Source organism: Trichomycterus rosablanca, chromosome 24 (genome assembly GCF_030014385.1).
Source record: "Trichomycterus rosablanca isolate fTriRos1 chromosome 24, fTriRos1.hap1, whole genome shotgun sequence".
Lineage (NCBI taxonomy): Eukaryota > Metazoa > Chordata > Actinopteri > Siluriformes > Trichomycteridae > Trichomycterus > Trichomycterus rosablanca.
In genome coordinates, this window is record NC_086011.1 from 9940819 (window position 1) to 9958403 (window position 17585).

Genomic DNA, 17585 nt, shown 5'->3' on the forward strand with positions numbered 1-17585 from the left:
GTGCCAATTCACCCACTTCACTGCTTACAATGCCATTAAAAAGTATTCCCCAACCCCCTTATTTCTGATATATATAAACCACTGAAACCACTGAAACCACTGAAGAGAAGGTGTGTCCAAACTTTTGACTGGTACTGTATATATATATATATATATATATATATATATATATATATATATATATATATATATACAGTCGGTGTACATTGTAACAATCATGAATGTGATAAAATATGATATGGAAAGCATACCTTTTAGGTCATGTGATTTGTTCCAGTAGTTTTTTATTCATTCTATAAATACTCACATACAGTGTATCACAAAAGTGAGTACACCTCTCACATTTCTGCAGATATTTAAGTATATCTTTTCATGGGACAACACTGACAAAATGACACTTTGACACAATGAAAAGTAGTCTGTGTGCAGCTTATATAACAGTGTAAATTTATTCCTCCCTCAAAATAACTCAATATACAGCCATTAATGTCTAAACCACCGGCAACAAAAGTGAGTACACCCCTTAGTGAAAGTTCCTGAAGTGTCAATATTTTGTGTGGCCACCACTATTTCCCAGAACTGCCTCAACTCTCCTGGGCATGGAGTTTACCAGAGCTTCACAGGTTGCCACTGGAATGCTTTTCCACTCCTCCATGACGACATCACGGAGCTGGCGGATATTCGAGACTTTGCGCTCCTCCACCTTCCGCTTGAGGATGCCCCAAAGATGTTCTATTGGGTTTAGGTCTGGAGACATGCTTGGCCAGTCCATCACCTTTACCCTTAGCCTCTTCAATAAAGCAGTGGTCGTCTTAGAGGTGTGTTTGGGGTCATTATCATGCTGGAACACTGCCCTGCGACCCAGTTTCCGGAGGGAGGGGATCATGCTCTGCTTCAGTATTTCACAGTACATATTGGAGTTCATGTGTCCCTCAATGAAATGTAACTCCCCAACACCTGCTGCACTCATGCAGCCCCAGACCATGGCATTCCCACCACCATGCTTGACTGTAGGCATGACACACTTATCTTTGTACTCCTCACCTGATTGCCGCCACACATGCTTGAGACCATCTGAACCAAACAAATTAATCTTGGTCTCATCAGACCATAGGACATGGTTCCAGTAATCCATGTCCTTTGTTGACATGTCTTCAGCAAACTGTTTGCGGGCTTTCTTGTGTAGAGACTTCAGAAGAGGCTTCCTTCTGGGGTGACAGCCATGCAGACCAATTTGATGTAGTGTGCGGCGTATGGTCTGAGCACTGACAGGCTGACCCCCCACCTTTTCAATCTCTGCAGCAATGCTGACAGCACTCCTGCGCCTATCTTTCAAAGACAGCAGTTGGCTGTGACGCTGAGCACGTGCACTCAGCTTCTTTGGACGACCAACGCGAGGTCTGTTCTGAGTGGACCCTGCTCTTTTAAAACGCTGGATGATCTTGGCCACTGTGCTGCAGCTCAGTTTCAGGGTGTTGGCAATCTTCTTGTAGCCTTGGCTATCTTCATGTAGCGCAACAATTCGTCTTTTAAGATCCTCAGAGAGTTCTTTGCCATGAGGTGCCATGTTGGAACTTTCAGTGACCAGTATGAGAAAGTGTGAGAGCTGTACTACTAATTTGAACACACCTGCTCCCTATGCACACCTGAGACCTAGTAACACTAACAAATCACATGACATTTTGGAGGGAAAATGACAAGCAGTGCTCAATTTGGACATTTAGAGGTGTAGTCTCTTAGGGGTGTACTCACTTTTGTTGCCGGTGGTTTAGACATTAATGGCTGTATATTGAGTTATTTTGAGGGAAGAATACATTTACACTGTTATATAAGCTGCACACAGACTACTTTTCATTGTGTCAAAGTGTCATTTTGTCAGTGTTGTCCCATGAAAAGATATACTTAAATATCTGCAGAAATGTGAGGGGTGTACTCACTTTTGTGATACACTGTATATGATGTTCTGATTGGGTGTTTTTGCAGCCATGGAAAACCTTCAGGACAGAGCCACACATATCCGCAAGGTCCTGCTAAATCTACCCAGCAACACCGTGGTCATCATGAGATACCTGTTCGCTTTTCTCAACCAGTAAGTGCATTGATTGATTTTGGATCATTTTCGAGTTCAGTGTATGGCCAAAAGTATATGGACACTTGATTGTGAGATTGTTAGACATGCCGTTCCAAAACTATAGGTGTAAATATAGTGTTGCTTCATCGCTGTGCAGAAAGGGCAACCACTTTTCTGAAAAGGCTGTCTGGAAAGGATGTGGGAATTTGTGTCAGTCAGATTAGCAACTGTTTATACGAAAAAGGTGGTTAGGGTTGGAGTTTTTAGATCAAACATGTCAGGACGTGTCTTTATGGACCTTACATCGGGCACAGGGGAACAGTAATGCTGAAACAAGAAAAAAGACCTTCCCCAAACTGTTGCCGCTGTAGATTTTCATTTGTTTAAACTCTTGACTCTTGCTTTTGGAAGTGTCGTCAAAGCAGGAGACGTTTATTAAAAGCTTCATGTTGAGTTTTTTATTGCCAAAACACAAACACGATGTTGAGCAGTGGCTGAAGTGGCATAAAGAACATCATCATTGGACTTGTGAGCAATTGCAAGCGATTGAGCAATTAGACTGAACTTACTTTCAATGAAGGGAAATGTTAATGGTACAGAGTACAGTTTTATTCAAAGAAATTCTATGCCAGCACACCGGAGCGGACTCACAAACGTATGAGTTAGAATCTCAGCTCTGCTATTGTTAGGCTGCTATTGGCTCGTCCGAGGGTGAGAATGCCGGAATGCAAATATGACCTCTGCTGGCTGATTGACGGTACCTGCACAGAGACGAGGAATTATGGGGATCAGTGCGTGACTCGCAGTGTGCGATACAGATCTCCATATGAACCCGCATCGTGCGGGTGAAAGGAAGTGGTCGGCTACTGCCGCTCAGGTGGCGCAGCGGTAAAATACGCTAGGGATTTTGAATACATTGTATAGAATCTCAGCTCTGCCATTCGGCTGGCCTGGGCGGCTATATGAACAACGTTTGGCTGTCGTTGATACAGGGTTATGGAGCCGGAGAGGGACCTCATAACTGATGCGGTTACGACCTGATGGCGTCTGCACAGAGTAGAGGAATAATGCTGATCAGGGTGTGGCTCTCCGTGCACAGGGCTGATTCACAAAAAATGAAAAAAAATTATATCTGTGTCAGTTCGCTCTCCTCAATCAGGGGCGGGGCAGCACCAGTAAAGAGGAAGCATAATGCAATTGGGTAAAAATTGGACACAAAAAAGAAGTAATCAGCTACTGCGCATGTGTCAAAGAGGGTGTGTGACAGTCACGACTGGTCATGAGTGGAGGTCTGCAGCAGTAAAGGAAGCTAAATGAAATCTGGTGATGGGATACATTTAGATTGGGAGGATTAGGGTCAAAGAATTAAACATGGAGGTGATATACAGGTGTTCCTTAATTTTCTCGCCCAGTGTTTGCGCCCACTTATACAGACAAAATGGGCCAGTGAGGTTACCGTTCAAGTCTGTGGTTTAGCTCTGATTTAGAGAGCTAAACTCCACCGAGACTGTAAAATCTCTAAGCTCTGTAAGCTTTCACTTAGACCGCAGACCACAGCTAATCTAAGCCCAGCTTTTCAGACAATAAACCCATATGCCTTTTAATCCCACTATTTCACAAGATTTTCTCATATACGCTACATATGTTAGCTTTTCTGGTCCAAGGTTGGCGTGCCAAAACATATTTTATATAATATTCCACTCCCATGTCTTTATTTGACTATTTTTATGGGTTGCCTTTTCTTTCCTTATCTTTAAGGTCTTTTTAAAAGACCCTTTGGACCACATTAGGGTTTGGCTCTTGCTTAGGCATTGGTGGTTACCACAGAATGGGAGACATTGGGACAGTCCTATGGCTTTAGAGTTTTAGAAGTCTCAGGTTTAAATGTCAGTGGTGCCACGGCCTGGTCTGGAGCTCTACAGATACAACTGAGCATGATTAAGAAGGTCGGGTCATGGCACCAGCACACAAACATTGGAGGAATACTTGGAGTATAGCGTGATCCTTCATTCATGTTACACCAATATGTAGGAATCACCCTTTTTTTTGGAATTCATGGATATGTTCCTGCTAAGCTATGTTCGTTTGGACAACATTTGACCAGCCATTGTTCCTGGATATATTCACTATTATTCAAATTTTTTGAAGAAGTAATGAAATAATGACTCTCGCTGTGGTTCGGTGGAGTCCTTGAGCCTCAGAAATGGCCTTTAAATCCTTTCCAGCTCAAAGCTCCTTGCCTACTGTGGCAGAAAAAGAACAGAAGGATATAAAATAAGGTTGGGGGGGGGGGGGAATGTTTCAAGTTCAAGTTTTCATGTTTCATCAACCACTTAATCCTGGTTACAGTTGTGGCAGGTCCAGTTTCACCTGGAAACACTGGACGCAAGGCAGGAATACCCTGGACAAGGCTTCCCCCATCCCCCAGATATTGGAAACAATTTCTGTGTAGACACCTGGCCAGCCAATTGCATTGCTGTGATAACTGCCCTAGTGCCCTATATATTATGTAAATGTATAATTTTGTGATTAGATGTCAATAAAATGTGACTTTTAATACACCTTATAAGATACAATTAGTAAGATTGATAAGGTATTACTATTATAATATTAATTATTATTATTATTCATATTATTATTAATATTATCCATATTATTATTATTATATAATATTTATTTATTTATTTATTATATTATTTTTAGGTGAAAGCTTTAGCCAGACTTCTGTCTTCTGAATAACAATTGTATTATTATTTTAATTTAATTATCTCCTTTGCACGACTCCTAGCTGTTATCAAGTGAAAATACTGGGCTGTTTCTTGCGGACATTCATCACATGACAGATGAAACACCTTCTAATTAACATTTCTAATAATTAGCTGCAGTATTTATTTAATATTTTTAATAAAATGGAAAAAGCATTGTAATTATTATATCTACCCTTTCTACAGTCTGTCCCAGTACAGTGAGGACAACATGATGGACCCCTATAATCTGGCCATCTGCTTCGGCCCCACGCTCATGTCCGTGCCAGAGGGTCACGACCAGGTCTCCTGCCAAGCCCATGTCAACGAGCTGATCAAGACCATCATCATTCAGCATGAGAGCGTCTTCCCTGGGTCACGCGAGCTCGAGGGGCCCGTTTACGAGCGTGTCGGAGCTGCGGAGGAATACTGGTGAGTTTTAATAAATAATTTAAATTCTCATAAGACTGAAAAAGTTTGAACTGATATTAAAAGACATCTTTTTTTACATTTTTTAAGTTTTATGGTGTACCACAAGGCTCTGGATTAGGCCCGCTATTGTTTTCATTGTTCCCTTTAGTGCTTTCTTAGATAGTGGCAACACTGGCAACTATTAAGCTTGTTGAACATCAGATTTCAAAACATAGCCATTAATACAGAGTTGACTACAATTCTCCTGTAGTGGCTTTAACACCCATCACCTAACTTTTTACCGTATTTCTATGTTGTGTCTGTGGGAATTTGTGCCCATTTGGTGAAAAGAGCATTTGTAAGGTCAGCTAGTGATACTGGACAATAAAACCTGCATTGTAATTGATTTTGGGTTCAATTGGGTTGTTTTCAGACCTCTGTGTAGAGCACTGGAGTTCCTTTACACTACACTTAATGGTCCTGCTTTGTGCACAGAGGGACAGTTTGGAACCAAGTTAAAAGGATATAATTGAAATTACAGTTGATTTTATTCACCTGTTGTAAAATCATTGAATGTGGCAGAAACGCTTGGACGTAATAATGAAGTTAACCACGCACATTTGGCCACATTGTATATACTGCACATATATTAAAATGAGCAATGTACTGGTTCTGAGAGTTTCTAACACTGCTGCCTTTCCAACCATGTGACTGTTTCAAGAGGCTTTTCCAAAAATCACACTGTACTCCCAAAGACTCAATTAGCGCTTCGTTTTCCAACTCCCAGCCTCCCTGACTCCCTCGTTCCCTTCCTTAGAAACCGCCTTTTATAAACCTGGCTTTGATAAGTCACATGGCATCAGACTAACAGGATAATGGTGCAGAATCCACATCTACTCTTGTGTACCTTTACAATTCTTTATAAATTGTTTTGTATCGCATGTACACACAATGGTTATTTTATGAGCTACGCTCTCTATATACTGTATACACCAATCAGGCATAACATTAAAACCACTTCCTTGTTTCTACACTTTTTAGTTCTACAATTACTGACAGTAGTCCATCTGTTTCTCTGCATGATTTTTAGCCCCCTTTCATGCTGTTCTTCAATGGTCAGGACCACCACAGAGCAGGTATTATTTAGGAGGTGGATCATTCTCAGCACTGCACTGACACTGACATAGTGATAGTGGTGGTGTGTTAGTGTGTGTTGTGCTGGTACGAGTGGATCAGACACAGCAGCGCTGCTGGAGTTTTTAAACACCATGCCCACTCACTGTCCACTCTATTACACACTCCTACCTAGTTGGTCCACTTTGTAGATGTAAATTCAGAGACGATCGCTCATCTATTGCTGCTGTTTGATTTGGTCATCTATGAGACCTTCATCGCTGGTCACAGGATGCTGCTGGCTGGATATTTTTGGTTGGTGGACTTTTCTCAGTCCAGCAGTGACAGTGAGGTGTTTAAAAACTCCAGCAGCGCTGCTGTGTCTGATCCACTCATACCAGCACAACACACACTAACACACCACCACCATGTCAGTGTCACTACAGTGCTGAGAATGATCCACCACCCAAATAATACCTGCTCTGTGGTGGTCCTGTGGGGGTCCTGACCATTGAAGAACAGCATGAAAAGGGGACTAACAAAGCATGCAGAGAAACAGATGGACTCCAGTCAGTAATTGTAGAACTACAAAGTGCTTGTATATGGTAAGTGGAGCTGATAAAATAAACAGTGAGTGTAGAAACAAGGTGGGACAACGGTTGTCTAGTAGTTGTTGGGATTGTAAAACACTGTTCAAAATTACTGGTGATCAGAACACCAAACTCCTATCATTGTTGGCATTGAGGACTTTGAGTGTGGTCCACCATCCAAACATCATCCGGTCAACTGATGCCCTAGGGGTTCCTTATGATTGTTAGATGGGATATTGTGTAATGACAGTATACAGAGCAACACATAGCCTACAGTCAGTAGTCGTGTACACTCAATATGCTATCTCTAAATGTACGCACAGCTTTTCACTCCATGTTTCTGTTATTTTGTCCACAACAGTGATAGTCCACAAAGCGAGCCCCCTCTAGTGGACGAACCAGCACCTGACACCGTCTCAGACATTCCCAACAGTGATGATGGTGAGTAGTAATGCAACATAAAAACACAGACATTATCTTATAGACATTTGCATTTACAGTATGGTGTACACTACATGGCCAAAAGTATGTGGACACCCATTCTATGGTTGGTGAAGTTATGGTTCAAAAACAAACATCCAGTACCTTAAAGGGACATGTAAACTGTAAACCTTGATTAAACAATGTGATTATAGCCTATATCAGAGGTGGGCAATTACATTTTCCATGGGGCCACATGAGAAACTTGGACAGTTGTGGAGAGCCAAACCAAAGGGCCAGATGTGGCTTGGGGGCCGGGCAATGCCCAGGTGTGGCCTATATGTAGTATAACTGAAAGGACATCATCTTAATAACAAATAGCAAGGCTGGATTGTTTACATCCCTTCAGCCAGTCGCATTTCACTCCACCCAGGATGGACTCGATTATTAAATGGCTTGTGTTCAGAGCCAAAATTCTACCCTGTGTGACCGCACTATGGTGGCTTAGCATCATGCTATGTCAACCTTCCTACACAAAACTCAGACTTCTGTCTAATACAGTAGACCCTTGAGTTATGAACGGTTTACCATACGAACATTTTGGGTTACGATCGATCTTTTTCAACTTAACGTACGAACAAATTTCGGATTACGAACCGAAATTCGCGGAACACAATGTGACGTCACGAACAAGTTGAGTCCGGCCGTCTCTTTCTCTCTCTATATGTATATATATACAGTGAGCGAACATTCAGACAGCGGACGGTGTTTTTCCAGTGTTTTCTTTATATTTAGTAAAATTCTATATTAAAATGTCCCCAGTGAATGTGCAGAGAAAGCGCAGTATTTTGTTGTTGTATAATTACTCCTACCAGTAGCTGTCACTGTGTATCAGACAGGAAGGACAGTGAGTAAGAGAGAAGAAGGAAGTTATTCTTTCGTGAAATTACACCTACAAAAATACAACACTATTAAAATAAAGGAAATAATAGAGAAATATGAGAGTTATTGTTGTTTCTGGTAGATACAATGTATTATGGTGTATGGTACAGCACACGTACTGTACTGAAATGTGATGTGTGTGTTTTCAGACATCCCAAGTTGCACAAACTCATTTCAGGGAGGTACCACCGGACCTCGACCCTGACCCTCCACAAAAAAGCTATAAAACCATCCGCACACACCAAAGGATATGGGTGATAACAGAACTTTTAGGAGCTGCTAACTGAGCTACTAAGCTAACTGTTCGTGTCACAAACACATTAATGCGTACTACATAGTGCAATAGATAGTGTGAAAGATAATAGATTTATGTTTCTCACATAATGCTTTAGGTAGCGTATTAGTTAATGGATTTAGGTTCTCTACATAGTGCACTAAATTGTATATCAGATCACGGATTTATGTTCCCTACATAGTGCACTAGATAGTATTTTAGATATGAATTTATGTTCCCTACGTAGTGCACTAGATAGTGAATTAGACAATTGGTTTATGTTCCCTACACAGTGCACTAGATAGTGTATTAGATAACGCATTCATGTTCACTACATAGTGCACTAGAAAGTATAACTAGATGATGATTTGTGTTCCTTACATAGTGCACTAGATAGTGTATTACATAATTAATTATGTTCCCTACATAGTGCACTAAATTGTATATCAGATAACGGATTTATGTTCCCTACATAGTGCACTAGACAGTATATTAGACAATTGATTTATGTTCCCTACACAGTACGCTAGATTGTATATCAGATAACGGATTTAATACGTGATCGGGGAAAAAAGTCGCCTGCGTGCGTGAGTGTGTATGTGTGTGTGTGTGTGTGTGTGTGTGTGCGCGCTCTTGGCCGCTCGTTCTAGATACCGGGAGATTTTATCTGACTTTCGGGCATCAGGGAGCCGCTATGTATATGCGGGAGACTCCCGGAACTTTTGGGAGACTTGGGATGTCTGGTGTTTTAAGTACAGTACTACAGTACTACTGTGTATTGTTGTTTATTATTGTTTATTACAGGAATGTCTATTCTATAATTTAAGATTTAAGGGAAAAAATACTTGTATTTAAAACAAAAAAGAGCATTTAAGACATTAGAAAGGTTAGGTAAGGGGGGATTGGGAGGTCTGGCATGGATTAACTCTATTTACATTATTTCTTATGGGAAAAATAGGTCTAACTAATGAACATTTTGACTTAAGAACAGCACTTCGGAACCAATTAAATTCATAAGTCAAGGGTCTACTGTATATAACTTTGAGGATGAATTCGAATGCTGACTTTGAGCCCGGACCTATTGTCCCTATTATCAAAGCCTTCTCAGAAGAAGAGAACATAGTCTGTAGAAGTTATTCAGGGGGAACTGTGGGATAAAGATGGATGGGAACAAACTGTACTCAAAGTAATTAAAGCTGGCTGTGTCCCAAATTGCAGATATCTTCAGAGAATATGGGCTGTTTTTTTGAGACTAGATGTACACAAACATTTGGCCATGTAGCATTCATTACTTTCTTTGTTGTTTGATTATTCGTTGAAAATGCTGTCACACTTTAGCCTCTCCAGTAATCTGCATGGCTCCAGCAGCGCCAACCCGCTAATGATGGATGTGCTCTAACCTGCCCTGCTTCCTCAGCAGTAACCCTCCCTGTGTTCGTCTCTCTCTCTGTCTGTCTGTCCTTCCATACCTTTGTCTTTTCCACCATTACTTCTCCTTTCTCTCTCTCTGTCTTTCTCTGTCTGCACATCTCTCACGTCTGACGCCTAGGCTCGTTGAACGTTTCAGAATCGGATCCCATCGAGGCCATCGCTCGATTCGACTACTCGGGCCGTAACAACCGGGAGCTCTCCTTTAAGAAGGGCGCCTCACTGATCCTGTACCACAGGGCTTCTGACGACTGGTGGCAGGGACGGCACAACGATGTCGACGGCCTCGTGCCTCATCAGTACATCATGCTTCAGGACATGTAATACATGTATTATCTTTTTATAGGGTTTTACTTTGAAATTAATCTATGCCCAGGATATTAGGCTCTGTTAGTTCGGTTTGTTACAGTAAGTGTGAATGTTTTCTTTCATAATCTGGTACGCAAGTAACAAATAAGCAAATCGAGAGTGCTCAAACGCTTACAGTCTTGTCCAGGCTGTATGCTAGGCTCAGTGTTCACTGCTAATTTAATACATACAGTACCAGTTTGGACACACCTTCTCTTCAGTGGTTTTTCTTGATTATTTTTATTTTCTACATTGTAGATTAATACTGAAGACATCCAAACTATGTAGGAACACATATGGAATTATGTAGTGAACAAAAAAATGTTAAACAAACCAGAATATGTTTTATATTTTACCAACTTTACCTCTGCACAGCACAACTGATGGTCTCAAACACATTTAGAAAGCAAGAAATTCCAGAAATTAACTCTAGACAAGGCACAAACATTAATTGAAAACCATTCCAGGTGGCTACCTCGTGAAGCTGATTGAGAAAATGCCAAAAAGTGTCCAAAGCTGTCATCAAAGCAAAAGATGGCTACTTTAAAGAATATAAAATATAAGCCGCTCAGGTGGCGCAGCGGTAAAGTACGGTAGCGCACCAGAGTTGGGTTTCTAGATACATCGTATCGAAACTCAGCTCTGCCTTTCCGACTGGGTTGGGCGGCAGAATGAACAACGTTTGGCTGTTGTTCAGGGTTAGGGGTAGAGTCGGATCATAGGTCCTCATAACTGGTGCGACTGCGGCCCCTGCTGGTTGACTGACGGCGCCTGCTCAGGGCTGAGGAATAACATTGAGGGGGGTGTGACCCTCCGTGCGCAGTGTCTCTCGGTGTATGAACTCGGCTCGTGCAGGTGAAAAATGCAGGCTGTTCTGATTGCGTGCCGGAGGGGGCGCAAGTCAGTTAAGTGCGTCCTCAGTCGGCGGCAAAAGGGTTGAATCAGTATAGAGGACACAATCAGGGTAATTGGACACGATTAGAATGGGGATAAAAAGTTGGGGGGAGAAAAGTGGGAAAAAATAGATAATAAAAAAAAAAGAATATAAAATATAAAACATATTCTGGTTTGTTTAACACTTTCCATATGTGTTCCTTCATAGTTTGGATGTCTTCATTATTAATCTACAATGTTGAAAATAAAATAAAAAATCAACCACAGGAATGAGAAAGTGTGTCCAAACTTTTGACTGGTACTGTATACCTAAATGTATTACCAGCCCATGGTGGTAAGGCAGTCTACTGTTGTTATGCTGCTGTTGTTACAGATGTTTGTTTTTATGTAAAAAGCATCGATCTTATCACTATTGGTGATAAGAAGACGTAGAAGGTGACTCCATTCCTCGTGTTTGTCACCATTGTTGCTTTCGTTAGTGTATTCACATAAGTAACGTTTTGCAATTCGCAAACTGGGTCAAAGTTCAATCAGGGGAACCTTAAAGCTAAGCAGCACCGCCACACTCCAACAATGACACAGCAGCGCGACTGCGGTTTTGATGCTTCTCATGTGAAAGCATCCAAACATCTACAACTTGACACGCCCATCACGGTTCGCACTGAAAACCCTAGTATTCTTTGGTTCCAGCTGCAAATGAACGTTCGCATTTCAGAACCTCATTTTGGGTGGTAAAAATAGAGCCCGTTCTGTGACGGTCGAAAAGGGCTGCGATTGTGTTCTATATCGCCACTATGTACCATGTATTTACATTATGTCAAATTTAGATTTATTTTTAAATGGATATCCTGTCATGGTGGACAGTGCCACCCAGTGGTTACAAACTGCAATGGGCGATTGATTTGTGTATTTCCCGTGCATTGCTTTCTCAGGGCGGATTATGACTCCACCGGAAGAGGAAGTCCCAAAGCTGACCTTGATGCATCTCAGGAGGCCGGGGAGGAAAAAGTGTCAACTAGAGGAAATGCCAGCTCCCCCAGTGGAAGCCATGTAGCTGATATCTATCTGGCCAACCTTAACAAGTAAGATCTTTTCATTTTAAATGAATGAACGTAGGCTTCAGAAATGATTTGTCATTCGGGAATGAGCCTGCAGTTTCAGGTAATATTGGGAACAGCCATCCCCTAGAGGCAAGAGACACCTGTAGAACATTCCAGCCAGACCTGCCTAAGCCTGAATTCCTTTATAAGACAAGTCAGTTAGTCAGATCCCAAAGCTTTTACATCTAAAATAAAATACACACTGATGAACGACACCTACGCTATATTGCCAAAAGTATTCGCTCGTCTGCCTTCTCACGCATATGAACTTGAGTGACGTCCCATTCTTAATCCATAGGGTTTAATATGATGTCGGCAGCTATAACAGCTTCAACTCTTCTGGGAAGGCTTTCCACAAGGTTTAGGAGTGTGTTTATGGGAATTTTTGACCATTCTTCCAGAAGCGCATTTGTGAGGTCAGACACTGACGTTGGACGAGAAGACCTGGCTCGCAGTCTCAGCTCTAATTCATCCCGAAGGTGTTCTATCAGGTTGAGGTCAGGACTCTGTGCAGGCCAGTCAAGTTCTTCTACACCAAACTCGTTCATCCGTGTCTTTATGGACCTTGCTTTGTGCACTGGTGCGCAGTCATGTTGGAACAGAAAGGGGCCATCCCTAAACTGTTCCCACAATGTTGGGAGTGTCAAAGTGTCCAAAATCCCTTGGTATGCTGAAGCATTAAGAGTTCCTTTCACTGGAACTAAGGGGCCGAGCCCAACTCCTGAAATACACTCCAGATTCGTCACTCCAGAGAACACGTCTCCACTGCTCTAGAGTCCAGTGGCGGCGTGCTTTACACCACTGCATCCGACGCTTTGCATTGTGCTTGGTGATGTAAGGCTTGGATGCAGCTGCTCGGCCATGGAAACCCATTCCATCAAGCTCTCTACACACTGTTCTTGAGCTAATCTGAAGGCCACATGAAGTTTGGAGGTCTGTAGTGATTAACTCTGCAGAAAGTTAACTCTGCAGAAAGCTTGGTTTTATACACCTGTGGCCATGGAAGTGATTGGAACACCTGAATTCAATGATTTGGATGGGTGAGTGAATACTTTTGGCAATATAGTGTATGTTTGAGAAAAACAATAGCAATGCTACAGAAAGATATGGCATTTGGAGGCCAAAAAGAGTCAACTCCTATTGCTGAGCATAGGTAGTTTCCAGTATTTGACACAGTGCCATCAGTCTGGTTGGGCGCTTTACATACACACATGTTATATGAGAGTGCAGATGCTAGACTGGTCTGCCTGCATTCCAGTACTGACAACATTTTAATTTCAATACTGTCTTTAGTCCCAGCAAACTACTAAGTGTTGTTTAATGGAATGGTGGTGTAAGATGGTATCCCCCAGGCCACCCAAGGAGGATGGGTCCCTGCTGAGTCTGGTTCCTCTCAAGGTTTCTTCCTGTATTTATAAGGGAGTTCTTTCTTGCCACTGTCGCCCTCGACTTGCTCAACATTGGTTTTTGGTCTGTTGGTCCTGGAGTCTGTGAAGTTGCTTTGAGCCAATATCTATTGTAAAAAGCGCTATAGAAATGAAACTGACTTGACTTGAATTGAGATGGTGTTAAACATGCTTCTGTCCCAACTTTTTAGGACATGTTTTAGGCATTTAAATCAAAATAAGTGTAGCCAGTACAACACATATTTTTACGCATATCCCAGTTTGTTTGGCAGCTGGGGTCAGAGCACAGGGTCAGACATTGTACAGCGCCCCTGAAACAGAGAGGGTTAAGGGCCTTGCTCAAGGGCCGAACAGTGGCTAAATGGCAGAGCTGGTACTCGAACTCTCAGCCATTCGGTTGACAGCCCAAAGCCCTACCCACTAGACAACCACTGTCCCCAAAAGCACTCTGTCATAAGTACAAGTTCAATATTGACATCTTCCTCTCTCTGCTCTGTTCTTATTCCACCTCTAACAGGTTACGGAAGCGCCCGGAGGCAAGCGGAATCCGCAGAACATTCCGGCCAGTAGAAGGCGCTATTGAGAGCTCGCCTGTACCCGGTGGGGGTCTGAGGGTCACCTCATTACCGGCAGCTGGGCTTCCCAAAGAGGGTACCGATAAGCGGCCGCTCAGCCTCCTGAACTCGGTCACCCGCCACTCATCCCTTAAGACCAAGGTGGAGAGCCCTCAGTTCCGCAGGGGCGCCCCCGCTGGACGCTCCAAGAGCTTCAGCAACCATCGACCTTTTGAGCCTGAGCTCATCGCCCAGGTTGAGCAGAGCTCACAGGTGAGGGATGATTTTATTTGCTTTGCTTTTTAACAGATTATAAACTAAATTTAACAGTTTATACTGTATATACTGTAAAGGGACATGTACATAATGGCAGTTTTTGGAATTCAATGACTTCTGCAGCTCTTATTTTTCTATAACTGAATTATCAGAACACACAGTCGGCCCTATAACCTTATATCAGAATTCTAAAAAAGATTGTTGGGCCCCTGAGCAAGGCACTAAACCCTCAGTTGCTCAAACTATATTGGCCAGTCCAGTGCATGGATGTCCCTGGAAAAAATGATGTCTTGAAGGCAGCATATGTTGCTCTACGATTTCAGTGTACATTTCTGCATTAATGCTGGAATCACAGAAGTGTAAATGACCTTTGCCAAGGGCGCTGACACAGCCCCATACCATGACAGACCCTGGCTTTTGGACTTGTAGCTGATAACAGTTTGGATGGTCCTTTTCGTCTTTGGTCCGAAACACACTTTGTCCATTTTTTCCAAAAAAGGTGTGATGGTCCATCCTAGATGCCTCCGAGCCCAGAGAAGTCGACACCGCTTCTGGACATGGTTAACATAAGGCTTCTTTTCTGCACAGTAAAGTTTTAAGTGGCATTTGTGAATGTAACTCTGTATTGTAGTGCTTGACAAAGGTTTGCCAAAGTAATCCCTCACCCATTATTATATATAATAATATATATAATAGTATAATATATATAATAGTTATATCAGCTATTGTTGAGTGGCGGTTCTTGATGCAGTGCCGAACTGGAGATCCTCTGATCATCTTTGCTCATCAAAGACCCAGCCTTTCCTGGATACTGCTTTTGTACCAAACCATGATTACATTCACCTGTTTTTTCACCTCATTACTAGCCCTAAATTGCCCCCGTCCCAGCTTTTTTTGGAATGAAATCAAGGAATGGATGTTTATTAATAAATAAAAAATAAAGTTGAGCAGACAAAACATGAAATATCTCATATACAAACTGTCTACAATCAAATAAAAGTCAAAGTAAAAGTAAGGAACACTGCATTTTTATTTTATTTGCATCTTCCATACTGTCCCAACTTTTTCTGATTTGGGGTTTTATTTTATGTTTGAGCTAAATACACTACCGGCATGAAAATATACAGTTATAGGTTAAAAGATGTGGAACAAATTAAGAAACATCAGTTCCTTCTTGTAAACTGGTTTAGTCATGTTATTGAAAAAAGTAAACTAAGTTTTAACCTCTCCTGCTCTTCCGTCTCTCAGGACATCAGCGTGACCATGAGCACGGCCATAAGCGAGCTGCACGATTTAGACAAGAAGGCCAGCGTGAAGCCGGCGCCCGACGTGGTGCTCGACACCCTGGAGCAGCTGAAGAGTGGAGGAGCCTCAGAACCCTCCAGTCCGCTCCACGCGCGCCCGCTCCAGCACCCGATGCAGTGCTCCCTCCAGCGCAGCGCCAGCTCGGCCAGCGACATGCCCTCCGCCTGCCGCCCTCACAAGAGCCCGGCACCCAAGAGCCCTCTGTCCTCGGGAAGCGCCGGTTCCGCGCTCTCACCCGCCATCTCCACGTTCAGAGATAACCGGCCGCCGGCCACCAGGCCCAAACCTGTGGTGTTCCCGAAAAGTAGCGGCTCGAGCAGTAATATCCCTCCGTCTCCTCCACCGCCTCCTCCGACCACCGATAAATCCTGCCCGGCTTAAGGGTTTCATTGCATTTCTGGCCACTGATTCAGTACAGACACTCATTTGCAGTAATTGGTGTGGATGTGAGTGTGTGAGTGTGTGTGCATCGTAAAGTGATTTTTCAGCACTGTCAAGGGCAAGATAAGAATTCCGGCTGGGATATAGACTCTAGATCTCCCTTTATTACCTTAGCTTGATTTATTTTGGTAGCAGTGGATTGAATTGCTATGGTGAACCTGTAGCTGTGAATAATTTCTACGCAATGCCTCTTTATCCAGCGAGCCAGACTGGTGGGTCAACCATGAGTGCAGTGGCGGATAAATAACTGTGTTTATATGCAGCATTTTTAATAACGTACTGATATGATGTTCATGATTTTGTCAGGATGAGGGATGATTTCCTAACCTCTTCACATAGCCTTCCTAATTTAGGACAGAGGGCCAAATGTGAATCAATACTTCTCTATAGAATAGCAATGCCAGCATAGCAATCTGTTTGCACCACTTTCTTTTAAAGGGAAATATGCATGTCGGTGTACATACTCATATACAAAAATAACAACAACCACTAAACAGATGCAATATAAAACCTGTGCATGTTTACAACACAGTTACTATTGTATTTATGTACTTGTACAATCTGTGAAGCCTGGAAATCTGGAAGGTGCTGCACAGTAACATTTAGGGATTTGCCATTCTTGGTCATCCTACCTGCGTGGTACTAATCGAAATGTTCAAGTAATTAAAATGACCATCGATTTTGACCATGCTTCAATGCTTATGGGGCGTATTCGGAATTGTACTGCTGTCTTAGGGCTTTAAGGTCACGCGCATTCGCCAGTGGTTTGCGGCCTCGCCTTTCGCATTCCTTAATCTCTTTACAATATTATGTACGGTAGACATTTTTTCTAAAACGCAGGACCGTCTCCTTATTATTATTAGTGAGCTTTTTATTGCGTAATGTCCACTTTGAGAAGTAGTATGTCGGGTAATACTACAGGTCAATGTGCTTTAACTACAGTATTTTACAACTAAATTAATGTTAAAAATTAAAAAAAATATTAATTAATTCTAAATACTAGTGAATTAATTAGTATTTATGCCTCATCAGTCTCTAACCACAGTATTTTACAACTAAATTTATGTAAAATAATTTAAAAAATAATAATTAATTTACATTTACATTTTTGGCATTTAGCAGACGCCTTTATCCAAAGCGACTTACATTACAGTTACAGTATGCAGTTTGAGCAACTGAGGGTTAAGGGCCTTGCTTAAGGGCCCAACAGCAGCAACCTGGCAGTGGTGGGGCTTGAACCAGCGACCCTCTGATCACTGGTCCAGTAC

General features: G+C 42.3%; 1 protein-coding gene across 2 annotated transcripts in view; it reads left to right on the plus strand.

The window, feature by feature from the left end:
• Positions 1 to 17262, plus strand: part of srgap2 (SLIT-ROBO Rho GTPase activating protein 2) — a 141714-nt gene extending 124452 nt beyond the window's left edge. Inside the window, exons 17-23 of one of the 2 annotated variants that reach the window (XM_062987110.1) lie at positions 1984 to 2089; positions 5023 to 5247; positions 7291 to 7370; positions 10115 to 10313; positions 12168 to 12317; positions 14259 to 14568; positions 15820 to 17262. In XM_062987110.1, the coding sequence (XP_062843180.1) occupies positions 1984 to 2089; positions 5023 to 5247; positions 7291 to 7370; positions 10115 to 10313; positions 12168 to 12317; positions 14259 to 14568; positions 15820 to 16257 (1508 nt within the window). In that variant the 3' untranslated portion in view covers positions 16258 to 17262. The remainder of the gene's footprint in view (positions 1 to 1983; positions 2090 to 5022; positions 5248 to 7290; positions 7371 to 10114; positions 10314 to 12167; positions 12318 to 14258; positions 14569 to 15819) is intronic. The other variant, XM_062987111.1, reaches the window with a different exon arrangement.
• Positions 17263 to 17585: the final 323 nt, after the last annotated feature.